The sequence below is a fragment of the Ursus arctos genome, unplaced genomic scaffold (genome assembly GCF_023065955.2).
Source record: "Ursus arctos isolate Adak ecotype North America unplaced genomic scaffold, UrsArc2.0 scaffold_6, whole genome shotgun sequence".
Taxonomy (NCBI): domain Eukaryota; kingdom Metazoa; phylum Chordata; class Mammalia; order Carnivora; family Ursidae; genus Ursus; species Ursus arctos.
The window spans coordinates 6,241,411-6,265,796 of record NW_026623078.1 but is presented as its reverse complement, the minus strand read 5'-3'; the positions used below and the strand labels follow the sequence as shown (position 1 = coordinate 6,265,796).

Below are 24,386 nucleotides of genomic sequence, written 5' to 3'. Positions count from 1 at the left end.
TAATTTTTTGTGAGTGTTATAAAACAGGTGTCTAATTTCATTCTTCTGTGTGTGGTTATCCAGTTTTCCAGCACCATTTATTGAAGGGACTATTCTCTCCCCATTGAGTATTGTGTTCACTCTCTTGTCAAATACTAGTTACCTGTATATGTGAGGGTTTATTTCTTAGCTTTCTTTTTTTTTTAATAAAAATTTTTTATTATGTTATGTTAGTCACCATACAGTACATCCCTGGTTCTTGATGTAAAGTTCCATGATTCATTACTTGCATATAACACCCAGTGCACCATGCAATACATGCCTTCCTTAATACCCATCACCAGCCTATCCCGATCCCCCAACCCCTCTAAAGCCCTCAGTTTTTTTCCCAGAACCATGAGAGACTATTTCTTAGCTTTCAGTTCTATCCCATTGGTCTATATATCTGTTTTTATGACAATAACCATCCCATTTTGATTACTATAGCTTTGAGTCAGAAAGTACAATTCCTCCAGTGTTGTTTTTCTTTTTCAGAATTTCTTCGGGTATTCAATTTTCTGTGGTTTAATACAAATTTTGTGATTGTTTTTTCAATTCCTTGAAAAATTACTCTTGTGATATTGATAGGAATTACATCAAGTATATAGAAGTCTTTGGGTAATATGGGTATTTTAACAATATTAATTCTTCCATTCTGTGAACACAAGATGTCATCCCATTTGTGTCTTTTTCAGTTTCCATCATCAGAGTCTCGTGGCTTTCAGTGAACAGGTCTTTTACCTCCTTTGATCAAATTTATTCTTAAGTGATCTGTAGGTTTTTATGCTATTGTGAATGGGATTGTTTCCTTTATTTCTTTTTTAGATGTTTGGCTGTAGTGTATAGAAATGTCACTGATTTATATGTGTTGATTTTGTATCCTGCAATATTTCTGAATTTGTTGATTTTTTTTCTAGCACTTTTTTGGTTGAGTCTTTAGGATTTTCTTTGTATAAGATGATACCATTTGCAAACAAAGACAGTTTTACTTTCTCTTTCCTGTTTTGGATGCCTTTGTTTTCTTTTTCTTGCCTGATTGCTCCGGCTTGGTGTTCCAGTTCTATGTTGAATATAGAATATAGAACATAGAACATATGTTGATGTTGTTCCTTATCTGAGATGGTAAGCTTTCAACCGTTTACTTTGATTGTGATGTTAACTGTGGGACTGTCCTAGGTAGTCTTAATTATGTTGAGATTTGTTTCTTCTATACTAATTTGTTGTTTTTGTTGTTTTAGTCATGAAAAGGTATTTTATTTTTTCAAATGCTTTTCTGCATCTATGGAGATGTTATATGATTTTTATCTATCATTTTGTATAGAAGGTGTATCATATTTGTTGATCTGCATATTTTGAAACATTCGATCCCAGGGATAATTCCTGTTTGCTCATGGTATATGATCCTTTTAATGTGGAGTTGAGTTGGGTTTGCTGATACTTTGTTCATAATTTTTACATATCCTAGGGACATTGGCCTGTACTCTATTTTTCTTACAGTGTACTTATTTAGCTATGGTACCAAAATAATTCTGGCCTGGTAAAATAAGGTGGAAGTGTTCCCTCCTGTTAATTTTTTTTCCCCTTTGGAACATGTTAAGAAGAATTGGTATCACTTATCTTTCAGTGTTTAGTAGAATTTGCCAGTGACACCAGCTGGTGCTGGATAGTATTTAGTTTTTTTTTTTTCCCTTCCAATTCTTACTCCATTTTATTAATTTTTCTTGCCTCGTTACACCATCTGATCCTTGAAAACAGTGTTGCATTAAAGTGGTAATACCCCGCATTCTTCTGCATTTCCCTTTGTCAAGGTGACTATAATATTTATTATTTATTTTATATATTTTAAGTATTTGTGTAAATATTCTTTATCAGATCATTTCCTAGTACAAGATTCTATGTTGTTGGTAGTTTACAAGTTTTTTTTTTTTTTTTTTTTTTTCCAGATACACGTGGTTTATTTTTATTCCTGCATAATGGTCTACTGTATAGATATACCACAATTTGTTTATCCATTCAACTGTTGACACTTGAGTTGTTCAAACATTTTGGCAATACAAATAAAGCTGCTATGAACAAGTCTTTACATGGAACATGCTTTCATTTCTCTTGGACAAATACCTAGAAGTAGAATGGATGGGTCGTCTGGTAGATGTTTAACTTTTTAAGAAACTGCAAACTGTTTTCAAAAATCTTTTATCATTTTACATTCCTACCAGCAGTGTATGAAAGTTCCAGCTGCTACATATACTGCCAACACTTGGTTTGATCAGAAAATTTTATTTTAGACTTTCTTGTAGATGAACCACGGTAACACACTGTGGTTTTAATCTGCATTTCCCCTATGACTAACAATGTTGATCAAAAGCACTGATGTAATGGTCATCGATATATCTTCTTTGGTAAAATGTCTATTTAAACCTTTTACCCAGGGGAGAAGGGTTATTTTCTTACAATTCAATGTTGAAATTCTGTATATATTCTGGGTACAAGTCCTTTACCAAATATGTGATTTACAAATATTTTCTCCCTGTCTATAGCTTGTCTTTTTATTCTCTTAATAGTGCCTCTTGAAAAGTACATATTCTTAATTTTGATTCAATCCAGTTTGTTCATTTTTTTTTCCTCTATGAATCATGCTTCTGATGCAGATCTAACCCTAGGTAAAGAGAGCCTCCTATGTTTTCATGTGGTTCTCTTTTTAGATTTTATTTTAGGTCTTTGATCCATTTTGAGTTAATTTTTGTATATGGCATGAAGTGAGAGTTGAAGTTCTTTTTGTTTCTTTTATATGGATATACAATGGTTCCAGTGCCATTTATGGAAAAGAAAATTCTCTCACCACTGCATTGTCTTTGAACCTTTGTCAAAAATCAATTGACATATATTTGTGTGTGTTTCTCAACTCCATTCTGTTCCATTGATTCATTTATCTTCATGCCGATACCAGACTGTCTTGATTATTGTAGCTTTATAATAAATCCTCCAACACTGTCCGTTTTCAAAGTTGTTCAGGGTGTTCTAAGTCCTTTGCGTTTCCATTTGAACTTAAGAATCAGCTTGCCAATTTCTACCAAAAAAAAAAAAAAGCAAGCCTGTTGCAATTTTGATTGGACTTACAGATCATTTGGACAGAATCTTAACAATACTGAATCTTTCAATCCATGAGCACAGTATATCTCTCAAATTATTGACGTACTCCTTAATTTCTCTTAGCATTGTTTTCTAGCTTTTAAGTACAGCGCTCATGTAACTTTTAGCGTATTTGTCCATATTTCATATCTTCAGTGCTATTGTAAGTTGTATTTTTTATTTCAATTTCTGTTTTTTTGTTGCTAGCATATACAAATGTAACTGAATTATGTTTGATCTTTTACGCTGAAACTTTGTTAAATTCACTGATTAAGTCTAGTAGCTTTTTTGTAGATTTCACAAAATTTTCTATTTAGGTAATTATGCCATGCACAAATATCTGGGTGTCTTTTTATTTTTCTTTTATTGTTTCTTTCATTCTTTTTTGCCATATTGTACTGCCTAGATGCTCCAATAAAATGTTGACTGGCAGAATGGACATCTTGTCGTCTTCCACCCTTGACATCCTTGTCTTGGAGCTTTCCAAATAAGGGTCAAGAAGAGCACTGGAGAAAAGCATTCAATCTGGTACCATTACATATAATGTCAGCTATACATTTTTCAAAGATATCCATTATTGTTAGGAAGTTTACTTCTATTCTTTGTTTACTGGGTGCTTATAACAGGAACGAAGCTGAATTTTGTCAAAATGTTTTGGGTTTTTTCTGTTTTACACCTATTGAGAGGACATTTAAATTTTTTTTTAATTTAAATTGTTAAATCAGTGAATTGACTTGTTTAACTTTCAAATGTTAAATCGACACTGAATTCCCGAGATAAACACCACTTGGTTTTGAGTATTATTCTTCTACATATTATTGAATTTGACTGCTAACACTTTGGTAAGAATACTGCATCTATGATCATGAGGACTATCAATCCATAGTTTTATTTTCTTGTGTCTGTCTGGTTGTGGTATCACTCTCACACTGTCTTATCAACTGAATTGAAGAATATTTTATCCTCTTCAATTTACTGGAAAAGTCTATGTAGAATTCATTATTTTTTTCTTTCTTAAATGTTCAGTAAAATTTCTTCATGAAACTCTCTGGCCCTGGAGTCTTCTTTGTAAGAAGGTTTAAAACTATAAATTCAATATATTTTATGTAGAATTATTAAGGTTTCCTATTTCTTCTTCAATGAGCATGGTAGTTTGTATCTTTTCTATTTCAGATAAGTTGTAGAAATACTGACATAAGTTCTCTTTTATTATCCCTTAAATATCTGCAAAATCCACAGTGATACTACCACTCTCATTTCTGATGTTGGTAATTAGTGTCTTGTCTCCTTTTCTCCTTATGAGTCTTACTAGAGATATATCAGTTTTATTATCTTCTCAAAAAGCCAGCTTTGAGTTTCATTGATTTATCTCTATTATTTTTCTGTTTTCGGTTGATTTCCATTGTGATGTCTAATACCCCTGTCCTCTCCCTCCTTTGGATTTCAGGTGTCTTTCTCATTTTAATGAATCAAAGTGGAGGCTGAGGTAATTAGATTGCAACCTTTTCTAATACAGTCATTTAGTGCTATAAATTTCCCTTTAAGACTATGTTAGTTGCTTCTCACAAATTTTGATATATATTGTTTTTCATTTTTGCTCAACTCAAAATACTTTTTTACTTTTCCTTTTTGACTACTTTTTTGACCCATGGGCATTTTTTTTTTTTTTTTTTTTTGTGTGTGTGTGGTTTTTTTTTTTTTTTTTTTTAAATGATTTTTTTATTATATTATGTTAGTCACCATACAGTACATCCCCGGTTTCCGATGTAAGGCTCGATGATTCATTAGTTGTGTATAACACCCAGTGCACCATGCAATACGTGCCCTCCTTACTACCCATCACCGGTCTATCCCATTCCCCCACCCCCCTCCCCTCTGAAGTCCTCAGTTTGTTTCTCATAGTCCATAGTCTCTCATGTTTCATTCCCCCTTCTGATTACCCCCCCTTTCTTTATCCCTTTCTTCCCCTACCGATCATCCTAGTTCTTATGTTCCATAGATGAGAGAAATCATATGATAGTTGTCTTTCTCTGCTTGACTTATTTCACTTAGCATTATCTCCTCCAGTGCTGTCCATGTTGTAGCAAATGTTGAGAACTCATTCTTTCTGATAGCTGAGTAATATTCCATTGTATATATGGACCACAACTTCTTAATCCAGTCATCTGTTGAAGGGCATCTCGGCTCCTTCCACGATTTAGCTATTGTGGACATTGCTGCTATGAACATTGGGGTGCATATGGCCCTTCTCTTCACTACGTCTGTATCTTTGGGGTAAATACCCAGTAGTGCAATGGCTGGATCATAGGGTAGCTCAATTTTTAACTTTTTAAGGGACCTCCACACTGTTTTCCAGAGTGGCTGTACCAACTTGCATTCCCACCAACAATGTAGGAGGGATCCCCTTTCTCCACATCCTCTCCAACAATTGTTGTTTCTTGCCTTGTCTATTTTTGCCATTCTAACTGGCGTAAGGTGGTATCTCAGTGTGGTTTTGATTTGAATTTCCTTGATGGCTAATGATTTTGAACATTTTTTCATGTGTCTGTTAGCCATTTGTATGTCTTCATTGGAAAAGTGTCTGTTCATTTCTTCTGCCCATTTTTTGATTTGTTTATTTGTTTCTCGTGTATTGAGTTTGAGAAGTTCTTTGTAGATCTTGGATACCAGTCCTTTATCTGTAGTGTCATTTGCAAATATATTCTCCCATTCCGTGGGCTGCCTCTTAGTTTTTCTGACTGTTTCCTTGGATGTGCAGAAACTTTTAATCTTGATGAAGTCCCATAAATTCATTTTATCTTTTGTTTCTCTTGCCTTTGGGGATGTGTCATGAAAAAGGTTGCTTTGGCCGATGTCGTAGAGGTTGTTGCCTATGTTCTCCTCTAGAATTTTGATGGATTCCTGTCTCACATCGAGGTCTTTCATCCATTTGGAGTTTATTTTTGTGTATGGTGTGAGATAGTGGTCAAGTTTCATTCTCTTGCATGTAGCTGTCCAATTTTCCCAGCACCATTTATTGAAGAGACTGTCTTTTTCCCACCGGATGTTTTTTCCTGCTTTATCAAATATTAGTTGCCCAAAGAGCCGAGGGTCCATTTCTGGGCTCTCTATTCTGTTCCATTGGTCTATGTGTCTGTTTTTGTGCCAGTACCATGCTGTCTTTGTGATCACAGCTTTGTAGTACAGCTCGAAATCCGGCATTGTGATGCCCCCAGCTTTGTTTTTCCTTTTCAACAGTTCCTTGGAGATTCGGGGCCTTTTCTGTTTCCATACAAATTTAAGGACTGTTTGTTCCAGTTCTTTGAAAAATGTCCTTGGTATTTTGATCGGGATAGCATTGAAAGTGTAGATTGCTCTGGGTAGCATGGACATTTTAACTATGTTAATTCTTCCGATCCATGAGCATGGAATATCTTTCCATCTTTTTATGTCTTCCTCAATGTCTTTTAAGAGTGATTTATAGTTTCTAGAATATAGGTCCTTTACGTCTCTGGTTAAGTTAATTCCAAGGTAACGTATGGTTTTTGGTGCTATTGTAAATGGGATGGATTCCCTAATTTCTCTTTCTTCGGTCTCGTTATTTGTGTATAGAAATGCAACTGATTTCTGAGCATTTATTTTGTATCCTGCCACGTTACTGAATTGCTCTATAACTTCTAATAGTTTGGGAGTGGCTTCTTTTGGGTTTTCCATATAGAGTATCATGTCATCTGCAAAGAGAGACATTTTGACTTCTTCTTTGCCAATTTGAATACCTTTGATCCCTTTTTGTCGTCTGATTGCTGTTGCAAGGACTTCTAGTACTATGTTGAATAATAGTGGCGAGAGTGGGCATCCTTGTCGAGTTCCTGATCTTAAGGGAAAGGCTTCCAGCTTTTCCCCATTGAGAATAATATTTGCAGTAGGCTTTTCATAGATGGCTTTTATGAGATTGAGAAATGTACCTTCTATTCCTACACTCTGAAGCGTTTTAATCAGGAAAGGATGCTGTATTTTGTCAAATGCTTTTTCGGCATCGATTGAGAGGATCATATGGTTCCTGAGTCTTTTCTTGTTGATATGATGTATCACGCTGATTGATTTGCGAATATTGAACCACGCTTGCATCCCAGGGATGAATCCCACTTGATCGTGATGGATAATCCTTTTAATGTACTGTTGGATTCTATTAGCAAGTATCTTGTTGAGGATTTTGGCGTCCATATTCATTAGGGAAATCGGTCTGTAATTCTCCTTTTTGATGGGGTCTTTGCCTGGTTTGGGGATCAAGGTAATATTGGCCTCATAAAATGAGTTTGGTAGCTTTCCTTCTGTTTCTATTTTTTGAAATAGCTTTAGGAGAATAGGTATTATTTCTTCTTTGAATGTTTGGTAGAATTCCCCAGGAAAACCGTCTGGGCCTGGAGTTTTGTTATTTGGAAGGTTGTTTATCACTGACTCAATTTCTTCATAATTAATTGGCCTGTTTAAGGAATCAATTTCTTCCGGTTTCAATCTTGGTAGTTTATAGGTTTCCAGGAAGGATTCCATCTCTTCCAGATTGCTTAGTTTATTGGCATATAGCTGTTGATAAAAATTTCTAATAATCCTTCCAATTTCAATGGTGCTCGTTGTGACCTCTCCTTTTTCGTTCATAATTTTAATAATCTGGGTCCTTTCTCTTTTCTTTTGGATAAGTCTTGCCAGGGGTCTGTCAATTTTATTGATTCTCTCAAAGAACCAGCTTCTAGTCCTGTTGATCTGCTCTACTGTACTTCTGGTTTCTGCTTGATTGATTTCAGCTCTAATTTTGGTCAACTGCTTCCTCGTGCGTGGATTAGGCCTGTCCCTCTGTTGCTGTTCCAGCTTCTTGAGGTGAGAATATAAAAACTGCATTTTAGATTTTTCTATTCTTTTGAGTGAGGCTTGGATGGCTGTGTATTTCCCCCTTAGGACTGCCTTTGCAGTATCCCATAGGTTTTGGACTGTTGTATTTTCATTCTCATTGGTCTCCATAAATTGTTTAATTTGATTTTTGATTTCCTGGTTTATCGAGTCATTCCTGAGCAGTATGGTTCTTAGTCTCCAAGTGTTTGAGTTTCTTCCAAATTTTTCCTTGTGGTTGAGTTCCAATTTCAGAGCGTTGTGGTCTGAGAATATGCAGGGGATAATTTCAATCTTTTGGTATCGGTTGAGACCTGTTTTGTGTCCCAGAACATGGTCTATTCTTGAGAATGTTCCATGGGCATTAGAATAGAATGAGTATTCTTTGGTTCTGGGGTGTAGTGTTCTATATATATCTATGAGGTCCAACTCGTCGAGTATGGCATTCAAAGCCTTTGATTCTTTGCTTAGTTTTTGCCAGGGTGTTCTGTCTATTTCTGATAGTGGAGTGTTGAGGTCCCCTACTATTAATGTATTTTTATTTATATGTCTCTTTATTCTGGTTAAGAGTTGGCTTGTGTATCTTGCTGCTCCCCTGTTGGGGGCATATATATTTATAATTGTCATATCCACTTGTTGAATACTTCCCTTAAGAATAATATAGTGCCCTTCTGCATCTCTAACTATAGTCTGTAGTTTAAAATCCAATTTATCTGATATGAGAATTGCTACCCCAGCTTTCTTTTGAGGTCCATTTGCATGAAAGATGGTACTCCATCCCCTTACTCTCAGTCTGAATGCATCTTTGGGTTTGAAATGAGTCTCTTGTAGACAGCAAATGGATGGGTCATTTCTTTTTATCCAATCTGCAACCCTGTGGCGCTTTATGGGATGGTTCAAACCATTTACATTAAGACTGATTACTGAGAGATATGATTTTAATGTTGCCATGTTGCCAGTAAAGTCTTTGTTTGTATTGGCTGTGACTTTCTGTTCTGTATCACTCTTGGGGCCTTTTTACTTTTATAGAACCCCCCGTAATATCTCCTGTAGGGCTGGTTTCGTGGTTACGAAATTGGTTAGTGACTGGCGATTCTGAAATGTCTTTATTTCTCCATCAATTCTGAATGACAGCCTTGCTGGATAAAGGATCCTTGGCTGCATGTTTTTCTCTGAAAGAGCTTTAAATATGCTCCCCCAACCCTTTCTCTCATTCCAGGTCTGTGTAGACAGGTCTGACGTAATTCTGATGCTTTTGCCTTGGTACGTGAGAAATTTCTTTGCCCTGGCCGCTTTCAATACTGTATCCTTGCATCTAATATTTGCGAATTGCACTATGACGTGACGTGGCGTAGGTTTGTCATGGTTGAGCTTGGGAGGGGTCCTCTCTGCCTCTTGGACATGAATGTTTGTTTCCCTTGCTAGATTAGGGAAGTTTTCAGCTACAATTTGTTCAAATATCTCTTCTAGACCTCTGTTTTTCTCCACCCCCTCGGGGATGCCGATGATTCTAACATTGGATCGTTTCATTGAGTCAGTAATCTCCCGTAACCTACATTCGTGGGCGTGGATTTTTTTAAGACCCTCTTCTATTTTCATTTTTTCCTCTATTAACCCATCCTCCAATTCACTAACCCGTTCCTCTGCTTCTGCAACCCTGGCCGTCAGAGCCTCTAGTTTTGCCTGCATTTGGCTCATAGAATTTTTAATTTCTGTCAGATTCGCTCTCATTTCTGTCCTTAGGGATTCTATATTCTCAGTAACCTTTTCGTTAATAGTTTTTTCAATTCTACTCATCATTTTGACCATCGTTACTCTGAATTCCATTTCTGATAATTTGGTTACATCCATATCCATTATTTCTGTGGCAGAGGCCACAGAATCACTGTCTTTTCTTTGCTGGGGGGGGCTTCTCCTTCTTGTCATTCTGATGAAGAGAGGTTGCGGGGTTTCCAGAGCCCAAATTATTGACTGGGTCCCAGGCCGTGCCCCTTGTTTTATAGGGATCTTAGGGATGTGGGCTTCTTCTTTAAAGATTTTATTTATTTATTTATGTGGCAGCCAACCAGCGAGAGAGGGAACAGAAGCAGGGGAGTGGGAGAGGAAGAAGCAGGCTCCCAGCGGAGGAGCCCGATGAGGGACTCCTTTCCGGAACGCCGGGATCACGCCCTAAGCCGAAGGCAGGCGCTCAATGACTGCGCCACCCAGGCGCCCGGGTTGTGGGCTTCTTGATTTTTCAGCCTGCCTTCTGTGTTCTGGGGGAGGGGCCTGCCGCGCCGATACTCAGGCAGCCATGTTTGGGTAGAGTCTCGGCGTCCCCTGCGAGGGGGGATGGGGATGGGCACTCCCTGAGCCGGTATTTCCAGGCTTTTGTTCTCTGGCGGCTTTCCCTGGCGGTTTGCTGTGCCTCTTCTGAGAGTCAGAGCAGCAGCGGCCAAATTTCAGCCTCTGTCACAGAACAGAGGGATTGCGGCCCGTTCTCTACTAATGTTCTGGCCACTTTAACTCTGTTTCTGTTGGTGCTGCTCAACCCTGCAGCGTCTGGGATGTGCGCCCCACACCCGGCGTCCCAGCCCTCACTTCCAGGGCCGGCGCGTCTCTGTCCTTTGTGTTTCTAATGCCGCCAGCCGCCAGCCGCCAGCCGCCCCGCGCGCGCTCCCGGATCTCCCGGTCTCAGTCTGGATCCCGTGAGCGCACCGGAATTCCGGTGTTCCGCGAGATGCCTGGTGGCTCGCGCACCCGGCTCACGGTCTCAGTCTGCTGTTTTGTGGGTGCCGACCACGAGCCCGCCCGCTCTCCCGTGCAAGTGGCTACCGCTTCCCGGCGCCCGAACGCGGCGGCTCCCTCCCCCTTCCGTTTATCTTCCGATATCTGTGCACAGTTTCATGGCTCCCCGCTTCGTACCTCAATACTCAGCGCTGGAGATGTTCATTTGTAGAGATCCAGATGCGTCTTCCTGCGTCTCAGGCTGGTTCCGTGGTTGTTTAGGCTGGTCTGGTACTTATCCAGCTCGACTCGGAGGACCGGCTGAAAACGGTGTCTCCTACTCCTCCGCCATCTTAACTCCCCAGTTTACAAGTTTTTTAATGAATTGGTGTTGAATTCTGTCAGATGTTTTCCTACATCTATCAGTATATAAACATGGTTAATTATATAAATTAATTTTTGAATATCAAACCATCCTTTCATACCTGGAATAATACAAGTTAGATTCATTCTGCTAATATTTTACTAAGGATTATTACTTTCATGTTCATAGGTGAAATTAATTTTATTATAATCTCATTGTCATGTTTTGGAATTAAAGATAAGCTGGTGGCATAAAAAGACAACACTTGTTTTCCATTTTTCACAGAGTTTCCTCCTTATGCATTTGCAGAATTCACTATGTGAATTTTTTTGCGGGAATGATTTTAAGAATAGATTCAACAGTTTTAATAGATCTCACCTTACCGTCTTGAATAGTTGTGGTGTTCAGGAAATTTTATTAAAATAATTGTACTTATTGGTATAATTGAATTGGCCAATGCAGTAAGTGGAGATTCAAGAGGTAGTGTGAGATTCACCACATGTCTTTTCCCTACCCTAGAGATAATAGAATCCCGAGTAGAGGTGGAGCAGAGACCGACTGCTGATCTGCACCCATATCTGTAGTTTGGTGTGAATGAAGAATAAATACTTGTTGGGTTAAGAGAATGAAATTTTAGGGATCATTTGTGATTTCATTATGAACTGAAGAATACTGTCAATATGGGTTAGAATTATTTTTATGATGGAAGTATACTTAACATACAGTGTTGTGTTGGTTTTAGGTTTACAATATAATAATTCTATAATTGTATGCATTACTCAGTGCTCATCAGGATAAATGTACTCTTAATCCCCTTTATCTATTTCATCATTCCCCATCCACCTTCCCTCCGGTAACCACCTGTTTTCTGTATTTAAGAGCCTGTTTTTTTTGTCTGTGTTTATTTTCTTTGTTTTGTCTTTTAAATCCCACATATGAGTGAAATGTGGTATTGGTCTTTGTCTGACTCACTTCACATAGCCTTATACCCTCTAGATCCATTCATGTTGTTGCAAATGACAAGATCTCATACTCTTTTATGGTTGAGTAATATGTACATGCAGACACACACACACACACAAACACATCTTCATTATCCATTCATCTATGGATGGACATGCTTAGGTTGCTTCTGTATCTTGGTTATTGTAAATAATGCTACAGTAAGTATATGGGTGCATATATATTTTCAAATTTGTGTTTTTGTTTTCTTTGCATAACCTGAAAAGGCCCTCAATCACCAAAGCAATTTTGAGAGAGAAGAGCGAAGCTGGACATATCACAATCCCAGATTTCAGGATATACCACAAAGGTGTAGTAATCAAAACAGTATAGGACTTGCACAAAAAGAGATATATAAATCAATGGAATAGAACAAAGAATCCAGAAATAAACCCACACATTTATGGTCACTTAATCTATGAAAAAGGCAAGACTATACAATGGGAAAAAGACCATCTTTTCAACAAATGGTACTGGGAAAACTAAACAGCTCCATAATAGCTCCATGCAAAAAAATGAAATTGGACTGCTTTCTCACACCATACACAAAAATAAACTCGGAGTGGATTAAAGTCCTAAATATGAGACCTGAAACCATAAAAATCCCAGAAGAGAACATAGGCAGTAATTTCTTTGACACTGGCTATAGTAACATTTTTTCTAGATATGTCTCCAAAGGCAAGGGAAACAAAAGCAAAATTAAACTATTAGGACTACTTCAGAACAAAAAGTTTTTTGTACAGTGAAGGAAACCATTTACAAAACAAAACGCTAGCTACTCAGTGGGAGAAAATATTTCTGAATGATGTGTCTGATAAGGAGTTAATATCCAGAATATGTAAAGAACTTACACAATTCAGCACCAGAAAACAAACAAACAAATACTCCCATTAAAAATGGGGAGAGGACCATTTTTGGGGAAATGCAGGTCAAAACCGCGATGAGATATCACCTCAGACCTGTCAGAATGGTTAAAATCAAAAGACAAGAAATAACAGGTGTTGATGAAGGATGACAAAAAGGAACCCTCAGGCACTGTTGGTGGGAATGCAGATTGTGCAGAGACTGGAGAGAACAGTGTGGAGGTTCCTCAAAAAATTAAAAATAGAATTACCATGTTATCCACTACTGGGTAAGAATTTTTGTTTCAAATCTGAGGTGTCATATTTTATTTGAATAAGAGCATTAGATACCTGATTTTAGACTCAAATTATCAGTCATTGGTAGGTTTCTCATAGAATTTAATGTTATGTTGAAATGAAAGCAGCCTTTGAAAAGGATAAGAAAAGAAGCAATTTAAAATTGCTAGTATTGGGGCGCCTGGGTGGCACAGCGGTTAAGCGTCTGCCTTCGGCTCAGGGCGTGATCCTGGCGTTATGGGATCGAGCCCCACATCAGGCTCCTTCCTCTGCTATGAGCCTGCTTCTTCCTCTCCCACTCCCCCTGCTTGTGTTCCCTCTCTCGCTGGCTGTCTCTATCTCTGTCAAATAAATAAATAAAATCTTTAAAAAAAAAATAAAAAAAAATAAAATTGCTAGTATTGTGAACAATTTGAGTATTTGTTTAAATACACAGAAGCAATCCTTTTTTTGTTTAATATGCCTGTTTTCTTGAATTTCCAGAAAGTTTTATATTTATACTTAGATGCATATTTTCATTTATCCTATAGAATTTAGTTTGTCTATTTCTTTATATTTTCTCAGAACACTGATTTTATCTTAATTTTTATCTTCTCCCTCTACTACAAAATATTGAATAGTTTAAATTCCCAAGCATCACTTTTTCCATACATCATTGATTTGTAGGAAATTTCTAGCAGCACCTGAGAGCCTCTCTATATTAATCTCTAGTGGAAACTAAACTAGATCGTGTCATTAATACTGCCTTAATTTTGCTGAATTTTGACCCTTAAATACCTCCTGTCTTCGTAATGCTGTTATTAAAGTACTAAGAATTCAAATATAGACTTTTCTGATTCTATAGTATCAATAGATGAAATCACATGCTTTATAGTTGTTTGTGTTGTGAATTTGATTACTCAATTAACTGCTTAATTTTGAGATTGCTGACTTCTCTGACAATAACAGTGGTATACGCATAGGTGTTGTGATGTGTCTATTTTTTTTCTTTCTGTCAAATATTGCCTTTGTGACAAGTCTCAAAGTATTTCCTAGTTCTCAATGAAAAATTTACAAGTTCTCTTTCCAAGTAAGGGAAAAGAAAACAGCTCTGAAATATCTCTTCCTTAATCCTTACCACATTGATCAAAGAACATATAAAAACCTCCTTCATTTATCAAACATGTTTCTACTGAGTCTCTGTTTTATTTTAGGCATTTGAAAAAGCTTTGGGAATGTAAGAATAATAAAGACAAAACTTCAGTGTTCAATAAATTTACCTAACATTTTTGGCTTTTGTGTCTGTCACACAATTAGTTGCTGAAATTGCTTCTATAATTCACTTACTTGAAAAATCAGTAAAAATAGGGGAACCTGGGTGGTTCAATCAGTTAAACCTCTGACTGTTGGTTTCTGCTCAGACGATGATCTCAGGGTCCTGAGATGGAGCCCTGCAGTGAGTTCCATGCCCAGTGTGGAGTTCTCTTGAGATTATCTATCCTACTCCCTCTGCCTCCCCACTTGTGCTCACTCCTGTACTCTCTCTCAAAATAAATAAATGTTTAAAAAAATTAAAAATTAAAGGCTGTAAAAATAAAAACACTTTTTTTTCCATTCATATTTTGTGTCTAATTAGTTCTTAAATGTCAATTCAATTTTCCTATCTTTGCTTATAAAATTTTAATAAGGAGTACATAAGCCTATGAATTAGTCTTAATATAATTCTGAGGATAACAAATGCCAAAGAGGGTTGGTTTTTTTTTTATGATAACGGTGATAGTAGTATAAAGTGTGCCCCAGATGGATAAAGATGAAAATATGGCTCATTTCTTTACACTTTCTAGTATCTTCCCTAAACTTTTTATGGTAGATCATACTGTTGTCATTAAGGCAAATCAGCGAGCTTAAATTTTCACAATATGTATCTTTCTGTCACTAAAAAATACAATGAATAAGTAATAGTGAAGTCCTGTTATTAGTCAAGTACCAAACTAAATATATTCCCATCTCTTGCCATTTTTAGCCATCACCAGGGCACTGAGAGGTAGGCATCATTCTGTGCATACTAAAGCTAAGGAAACTAGGGCTGCAATAATTTAAATGACTTGTAGAAGATTCGCTTGATTTGTAATTCAAAAAAAGTTAGTTGAACCCACATTATTAGGTAATTGCTTTCTGAATTGCACTACTATATGGTAGTGGTATAATAATGTGATGAAGCAAACTGATATATCCCATTAGTTTGTTGTTAGGCAGTTACATAAATTGGATTCACTCTAATTCATCTAACTGATAACCCTCTAAATATTTGAGAGTAAGAAACATATACATTCCTTTTTTTAAATTCTTTTACTATTTTTTTTTCCTAACACTTCAGATTATATGTTCAACATTATGGAGTTGAGTTAGTAAGTTTTGTTATCTTCCCCTAATAGGGTATTGAGTTTTGTTCTGGGATATGGTTTATTTTTTTGTGGATCAGCTTAATCTTTTAAGGCTTCTATTTAACTCTTAGACGATATGGTTTAGAATAGCTTTTACTTTGGGGTTAGATTAGTCCTACTTTAAGGTAGGGTCTTTCTGGGATCTCCTATGAGAGCTCTGAGTGTTCATTGACATCTCTCCACTCCAATGGGGTAGAATTCTAACATTCCAAACCCTCTCCAAGCTCAGGCAGTTGTTTTCCCCAATAGTCTTCCTGTTCTTGGCCCTGCAGAATATCGGCATGTGTGCATGTGGGGGGGTGCTGAAGACCCCGGGTTCATCTCTGCAGATTTTTATAGCTCCTTCTCCGCCTCAGTTCCCTCTGGAATGCTGCCTTAGAGATTGGATTCAGGGTGGTAGCTCCAAACTCCATTCTTTATCTGCTGTGTTCACTGAGACTTGCAAGTGCTGTTGGAGGTTCCTTTTCATGCTCCATGGTCCGGAAGGTTCTACTGGCTGAATTTAGCTTCTCCCAGTGATCACAGTCTTGCACTGCCTGTAGTATAATGTCTGAAAATAGTTATTTTGACCTATTTTTCTTTTTTCTTTTTTTTTAATTTTTATTTATTTTTTTATGTAAAGTTCGATGATTCATTAGTTGCGTATAACACCCAGTGCACCATGCAATATGTGCCCTCCTTACTACCCATCACCAGTTTATCCCATTCCCCCACCCCCCTTCCCTCTGAAGCCCTCAGTTTGTTTCTCAGAGTCCACAGTCTCTCATGCTTCATTCCCCCTTCTGAGTAGCCCTCTTTCTTTATCCCTTTCTTCCCCTACCAATCTTCCTAGTTCTTATGTTCCATAGATGAGAGAAATCATATAGGGATAATTGTCTTTCTCTGCTTGACTTATTTCACTTAGCATTATCTCCTCCAGTGCCGTCCATGTTTCAGCAAATGTTGAGAATTCGTTCTTTCTGATAGCTGAGTAATATTCCAGTGTATATATGGAGCACAGCTTCTTAATCCAGTCATGTGTTGAAGGGCATCTCGGTTCCTTCCACGATTTAGCTATTGTGGACAATGCTGCTATGAACATTGGGGTGCATATGGCCCTTCTCTTCACTATGTCTGTATCTTTGGGGTAAATACCCAGTAGTGCAATGGCTGGGTCAAAGGATAGCTCAATTTTTAACTTTTTAAGGGACCTCCACACTGTTTTCCAGAGTGGCTGTACCAACTTGCATTCCCACCAACAATGTAGGAGGGATCCCCTTTCTCCACATCCTCTCCAGCAATTGCTGTTTCCTGCCTTATTAATTTTTGCCATTCTAACTGGTGTAAGGTGGTATCTCAGTGTGGTTTTGATTTGAATTTCCCTGATGGCTAATGATTTTGAACATATTTTCATGTGTCTGTTAGCCATTTGTATGTCATCATTGGAAAACTGTCTGTTCATAACTTCTGCCCATTTTATGATTTGTTTATTTGTTTCTTGTGTATTGAGTTTGAGAAGTTCTTTGTAGCGTGCAGCCAGAGCGAGGCCGGAGGGGTAGGCGTGGGCACAGGCGGCTGGCCAGGCCTGCGTCCGGAGGAGCGGCGCGCTGAGGGGGAAGGGCCCGGAAGGAGTCATGGAGCCGGGGGAGCGGAGGCAGCGGCGGGCGAGCGGGCCTGGCGGGGCGGGGCAGAGGGGAGCTGGGGCCGGGCCCCCGCCGGCTGGCGCGGAGGAGGCCACGGGTCGGGCAGCGCGGAGACGCGAGCGGCGTCCGCGGTTGATGGCAGCCCGGGAGGCGGGTGCGGGGCGCCGGGAGGCCGGGCCGGCGGGCTTGAGGCGGGGGCGCCGCGCTCCTGCTTGGTGCCTTCGGCTCCTTGAAGGGTTTCCAGACCTTTCACGTAAAAGCTGTTTTTGTTGCTGTGTTTTAAGGAGCGCCATAACCGCGGTCGCAGGGCTGCCCCAGACTTGAAGGGCTGCCGAGGTGCACGTCCTGTTGTATGCTTTCATTTATTTCCCTGAGGAGCGCGTGGCCCGGGGCCTCCCACGGTGCCGGTTCGGACTGACCCTATGCCGCCCCTGCCCTGGCTTTGGCGTCGCCGTCGTGCTGAGCGCGGGGGGACCTGGCATGCCCCTGCTGGCCACTGGACACCTGCGTGCGGGAGGACAGCTGCGGGAACAGCGTCTGGAGCATGGACTTCATCTGTATCTTGCAGTGAAGACTGATATTTTGAAGGCACATTCTTTCTGTGATTCATGTCTTAGCCCATAGCGCTAACCTTGAAGAGATTTGTGGTTGTGTTTTTGGCTTCTAAGAAGGTCATAGTTTTTCCTCTTTTTCTTTCGGGTTTTTTCTCCGATGGGGGAGGGGCCAGGGGCTGAGAACAGACACCATGCTCCCTGCTACAAGTAGAGCGGAGCCTCAGTTCCCAGGTCCTGAGAGCCAGCAGAGGGCATTCGAGCATCCAAGCATCTGACCATCCGACCATCCGACCATGAGGTTGGGAGGCCCTCCTCCCACCTTTCTTAAAAATTGCAGCTGACTCAGCCCTGATCAAGACATCAAAACTGCAGGATCCTTGTTCCGCGGAGACACTGAGAAACCATGAGTGTGAGGTTACCCCAGAGCATAGACAGGTTAAGTGGCCTGTCTTTGGGAGATTTGGTGCCTGAACACAGGTCCCCTTCCCACCTCCACCAGCCCTCTGACACGTCCTAGACAGGTCTTGTTCAGCGCTGTGTCATCATCCAGAAGGACCAGCATGGCTTTGGCTTCACGGTCAGTGGGGACCGTATCGTTCTGGTGCAGTCTGTGCGGCCTGGAGGGGCAGCCATGAGAGCTGGTGTCAAAGAGGGCGACCGGATCATCAAAGTCAACAGCACCATGGTGACCAACAGCTCATACCTGGAGGTGGTGAAGCTTATCAAATCTGGTGCCTACGTCACACTGACCCTCCTGGGCTCTTCCCCCTCGTCCGTAGTTGTCTCTGGGCTGCAGCAGGATCCTGCCCCCGCCGGAGCCCCCCGAGTCACCCTTGTGGTCCCACCGCCGCCTCCGCCCCCACCTCTGCCCCCCCCCGCAGCATATCACGGGGGGGGGGGGCAAACCACTGCAGGATCCCGAATTCCAAAAACATGCCACCCAGATCCTTCGCAATATGCTGAGGCAGGAGGAAAAAGAGTTACAGTGTATCTGTGAGGTATACAGCCGCAATCCCGCCAGCCTGCTGGAGGAGCAGATCAAAGGTGCTCAGAGTTGTGTCACTCAGCTCCAGCTGAAGATCCAGCAGGAGACGGGTGGCTTCGTGGACATACCCCCCCCCATATGGTGACACCAGCCAGAGAGCATCAGAAGGCCAGCTCTCTCTGGACTGCCAGGAGGGGGACAGCAGCTTGGACACTGGGACGGAGCACTTCCCCTCCCTCAGTGAGGCGCTGATGAATCGGAACTCGGCACTGGACAGTCCCCGAACCTCACCTGTGATCATGGCCAGGCTGGCCCAGCACCACTGGCGGCAGGGCTCGGACGCACCAGGGCCTGGCACCAGCGAGCAGGGAGCAGACCAGAGCCCGAAGCCTTTAATTATTGGCCCAGAGGAAGATTATGACCCGGGTTATTTCAACAACGAGAGCGACATCATCTTCCAGGACCTTGAGAAGCTGAAGGCACGGCCGGCTCACCTGGGCGTTTTCCTGCAGTACATTTTCTCTCAGGCCAACCCCAGTCCACTGCTTTTTTACCTGTGTGCAGTTTACCAGCAGACAAACCCCAAGGATTCCCAAAGCTTAGGAAAAGACATCTGGAATATTTTCTTAGAGAAAAATGCGCCGCTAAGAGTGAAAGTCCCGGAGGTGTTACAGGCTGAAATTGACTTGCGTCTGCGCGCAGTGAGGACGTCCGCGCCATGCTCCGGGAAGTGCAGGAGGCAGCCATGCCCGAGATCCAGGAGCAGATCCAGGACTACAGAACAAAGCACACCCTGGGGCTGTGTAGTCTGTACGGTGAGAATGACCTGCTGGACCTGGATGGGGACCCTGTCCGAGAACGCCAAGTGGCCGAGAAGCAGCTAGCCACCCTGGCAGGCATTCTTTCCAAGTACAAGGAGGACAGGAGTGCCCCCATGGATTTCGCTCTCAATACCTCTATGGGCTACGCTGGGCTCCGTCTCCGAGAGGCATGGCCTTCCGGCACAGCTGAAAAGGCCCAGGCAGCTCCTGACAAGGACAAGTGGCTGCCCTTCTTCCCAAAGACCAAGAAGAGCAGCAATTCCAAAAAAGACAAGGATGCCCTGGAGGACAAGAGGCGAAACCCTATCCTCAAGTACATCAGGAGGCCCAAAAGCTCTTCGCAGAGGACATTTCATATTCCTTTGTCCCCTGTGGAAGTCAAACCAGGCAACGTGAGGAGCATCATTCAGCACTTTGAGAACAACCAGCCGTATGATGCCCCGGAGCCTGGGATGCAGGGGCTCTCCACAGGAAGCTTCCCCAAGTACCTGCTGGAGAGCAACAGCTCACACTCAGATCCGCCTGGGCCGCTCTGAGAGCCTGAAGGGCCGGGAGGAGCTGAAGCGGTCCTGGAAGGTGGAGAACATGCCCCAGTCTCGCAGTGATGTGGACATGGACACAGACACGGAGGCTGCCCGTCTCCACCAGTCAGCCTCGTCCTCTGCCTCCAGCCTCTCCACAAGGTCTCTGGAGAACCCAACCCCTCCCTTCACCCCCAAAATGGGCCGCAGGAGCATCGAGTCCCCCAGCCTGGGGTTCTGCACAGATGCCCTCCTCCCCCACCTCCTAGAGAATGATCTGGGCCAGCTCTCGGACCTGGAGCCAGAGCCGGACGCCCAGAACTGGCAGCACACGATGGGCAAGGATGCGGTGGCCAGGCTAAGCCAGAGGGAGATTGACCGGCAGGAGGTCATCAATGAGCTGTTTGTGACGGAAGCCTCCCATCTGCGCACGCTCCGGGTCCTGGACCTGATCTTCTACCAGTGGATGAAGAAGGAGAACCTGATGCCCCGGGAGGAGCTGGCCCGGCTCTTCCCCAACCTGCCCGAGCTCATCGAGATCCATAATTCCTGGTGCGAGGCCATGAGGAAGCTCCGAGAGGAGGGCCCCCATATCAGAAACATCGGTGACCTCATGCTGGCTTGGTTTGACGGCCCCGGCCGGGAGGAGCTCCAGCAGGTGGCTGCCCAGTTCTGCTCCTATCAGTCCATCAACCTGGGGCTCATCAAGACCAAGCAGCGCAAGGAGAGCCGCTTCCAGCTCTTCATGCAGGAGGCCGAGAGTCACCGCCCGGTGCTGGCAGCTGCAGTTCAGGGACCTTATCATGTCCGAGATGCAATGGCTCACCAAGTACCCACTGCTGCTGGAGAGTGTCCTCAAGCACATGGAGGGTGGCACCGCCGAGCACGAGAAGCTCTGCTGGGTGCGGGACCAGTGCTGGGAAATCCTCAAGTATGTGAACGAGGCGGTGAAGAAGACGGAGAACCGGCACCGACTGGAGGGCTACCAGAAACGCCTGGACACCACGTCCCTGGAGAGGGCCAGCAACCCCCTGGCAGCAGAGTTCAAGAGCCTGGATCTTACAGCCAGAAGGATGGTCCACGAGGGGCCCCTGACCTGGAGGATCAGCAAGGATAAGAGCTTGGACCTGCACGTGCTGCTGCTGGAGGATCTCCTGGTGCTGCTGCAGAAGCAGGACGAGAAGCTGCTGCTCAAGTGTCACAGCAAGACGGCCGCAGGCTCCGCGGACAGCAAGCAGACCTTCAGTCCTGTCCTCAAGCTCAACGCCCTGCTCATCCACTCCGTGGCCACAGACAAAGGAGCCTTCTTCATCATCTGCACCTCGGAGCTGGCCCCCCCCCCCCAGATATACGAGCTGGTGGCACTGACGTCGTCAGACAAGAACACGTGGATGGAGCTCTTGGACGAGGCCGTGTGGAATGCCACCCGGCTCCCGGGAGCTGCCCCAATGCTCGCCCATCCCCTGCCCCTGGGCGCCCGGGAGCCAGCGCAGCAGAGCCCCACCCCCAGCAGGGTCTGGCTGGATGGCTCAGAAGTGTTCCGCAGTGAACCAGAGCCCGGGGAGCTGCCCGGAGCAGGCACTGGGCCCCAGCAGAGGGTTGAGGGGAAGCACGCAGGCCTCCTAGATGATCCGAAGCAGGAAGGCAGCATTGAAGGGGAGCTGGGTGCCCTGCCTCACCCCTCCGCATCCCTGGATGGAGAGAACAGGGGAGGCCGGACGAGAGACCCCATCCTCCTGCCCCTCCCTGGTCCTCTGTTCATGGAAGGGCTCGCCGACTCAGTCCTGGAAGACATGGAGAGCCTGCGGCACCTGATTCTGTGCGGCCTGCTGCCCGGTCACGGCCCCAAAGCGCAGCCCGCCGGGGAGCCCAACTACGGCCTGACGCCTGCGCCTTCTCTCAGGAGCAGCAGCTGGCGCTCCGGGGACCCGAGCGCCCCAGGGCATGGCCCCCCTGGGGGTGAAGGGCCAGAACAGGAGGACATGGCTCTCTGTTCTCTGGAACAGCTGCCCTCACGGGCAAGGAATTCCGGGATCTGGGAGTCTCCCGAGCTGGACAGGAACCCAGAGGAAGAGGCTTTAAGCACCGAGGCGGCAGGAAGTTACAAATTCGTGAGAAAAGGGAACTGCTTCTATGTCAGCATGCCGGCCGGACCCCCGGACTCCAGCACCGAGCCCTCCCAGCCCGAGAGCCTCCTTGCCTGGCGGCTTTGGGGACCCAGTGGAGGTCACAGGTGCCCTCACCACTCCCCGCCAAGCCTGGCCCTCAGGGACATGGGCAGCATCTTCCCCACCATCGAGCAGCTCACGGTCAAGCTCACCAGGCTCAAGGACATGGAGGTGGCCCACAGAGAGCTGCTCAGATCCCTTGCAGGAGAGGCGTTGGGCGGCACCACACCCGTGGGCGGTTTCCACACGGAGGCGGCTAGATGGACAGATGGCTCCCTGTCACCTCTGGCCAGGGAAGCCCTGGCCTGCGACTCCAGGGACGGCCACCAGCCAGGGCCGTGCTCGGAGGACAGCTCCGATGCCCCCCCGGAAGACAGCGTGGCGCCTGCAGCCTCGTCCCCAGGACTATAACTGCCCGCTCGTGCTCTGGGGACCGCCCGAGGCAGAGGCACAGGGCAGTGGGAGCCCAGACCTCCTTCCCGCGGTGGAGGCTGTGGAGAATGGGTCTAGCTGAGACCCCCGGGGGCGCCCCGCATGTCGCCTGGTCTGCTCAGGTCCCAGTCAACTGTCAGTGTCTCCCCCTCCCTCCAGCTGCCCCCCAAGGCCTCTCCTGAGCATGCTGACTGCATCTGAAAGGCCCCCCCCCAGACACGCAGGTGAAAGGAGGAGTCTCCAGCACTGAGTATTGAGGTACGAAGCGGGGAGCCATGAAACCATGCACAGATATCAGAAGATAAATGGAAGGGGGAGGGAGCTGCCATGTTCAGGCACCGGGAAGTGGTAGCCACCTGCACAGGGGAGCGGGCGGACTTGCGGACCAGCACCCTCGAGAAAACAGACTGGGACTGTGAGCGGGGAGCGCGCGCCACCAGACTTCTCACAGAACTCCGGAACTCCGGTGTGCTAACTGGAAGCTGACTGAGACTGGGAGCTCAGGAGCGCGCAGGGCAGCTGGTGGCTGGAGGCTGGCGGTGTTAGAAACACAAAGGAAAAAAAAAAAAAAAGAAACACAAAGGACAGTCGCACCGGCCCTGGAAGTGAGGGCTGGGACTCCGGGTGTGGGGTGCACATCCCGGGATGCTGCAGGGTTTAGCAGCACCAACAGAAACAGAGTTAAAGTGGCCAGAACATCAGTGGAGAATGGTCCGCAATCCCTCTGTTCTGAGACAGAGGCTGAGATTCAGCTGCTGCTGCTCTGACTCTCAGAAGAGGCACAGTAAGCCGCCAGGGAAAGCCACCAGAGAACAAAAGCCTGGAAATACTGTCTCACAGCTTACCCATCCCCATCCCCCTCGCAGGGGACACGGAGACTCTACCCAAACAGGGTTGCCTGAGTATTGGCGCGGCAAGCCCCTCCCCCAGAAGGCAGGATGAAAAATCAAGAAGCCCACATCCCGGGGCGCCTGGGTGGCGTTGTCATTGAACATCTGTCTTCGGCTCAGGGTGTGATCCCGGCGTTCCGGAAAGGAGTCCCTCATCAGGCTCCTCCGCTGGGAGGCTGCTTCTTCCTCTCCCACTCACCTGCTTGTGTTCCATCTCTCGCTGGTTGTCTCTCTGCCACATAAATAAATAAAATCTTTAAAGAAGAAGCCCACATCCCTAAGATCCCTATGAAACAAGGACGCACGGCCTGGGTCCCGGTCAATAATTTGGGCTCTGGACAACCCCACAACCTTTCCTCATCAGAATGATGAGAAGGAGAAGTCCCCCCCAGCAAAGAAAAGACAATGAGTCTGTGGCCTCTGCCACAGAACTAATGGATATGGATGTAACAAATTATCAGAAATGGAATTCAGAGTAACAATGGTCAAGATGATGTGTAGACTTGAAAAAAGTATTAACGAAAATGTTAATGACAATATAGAATCTCTAAGGGCAGAAATGAGAGTGAATCTGGCAGACATTAAAAATTCTATGAGCCAAATGCAGGCAAAACTAGAGGCTCTGATGGCCAGGGGAAATGAGGCAGAGGAATGTATTAGCGAATTGGAGGATGGGTTAGTAGAAGAAAAAATAAAATTAGAAGGTGGACTTAAAAAAACTCGACCCATGAATGTACGTTACGGGAGAT

At 44.0% G+C, this 24,386-nt stretch overlaps 1 protein-coding gene across 1 annotated transcript; it reads left to right on the top strand.

The window, feature by feature from the left end:
* Positions 1-18,146: 18,146 nt before the first annotated feature.
* Positions 18,147-22,726, top strand: LOC125283051 (rho guanine nucleotide exchange factor 11-like). Its single transcript, XM_048221673.2, is given in 6 exon segments — positions 18,147-18,688; positions 18,690-18,932; positions 18,934-19,501; positions 19,504-20,140; positions 20,142-20,913; positions 20,915-22,726. Coding segments are annotated over 6 exon segments (4,497 nt in total). The 5' UTR covers positions 18,147-18,223.
* The last annotated feature ends 1,660 nt before the right edge of the window (positions 22,727-24,386 follow it).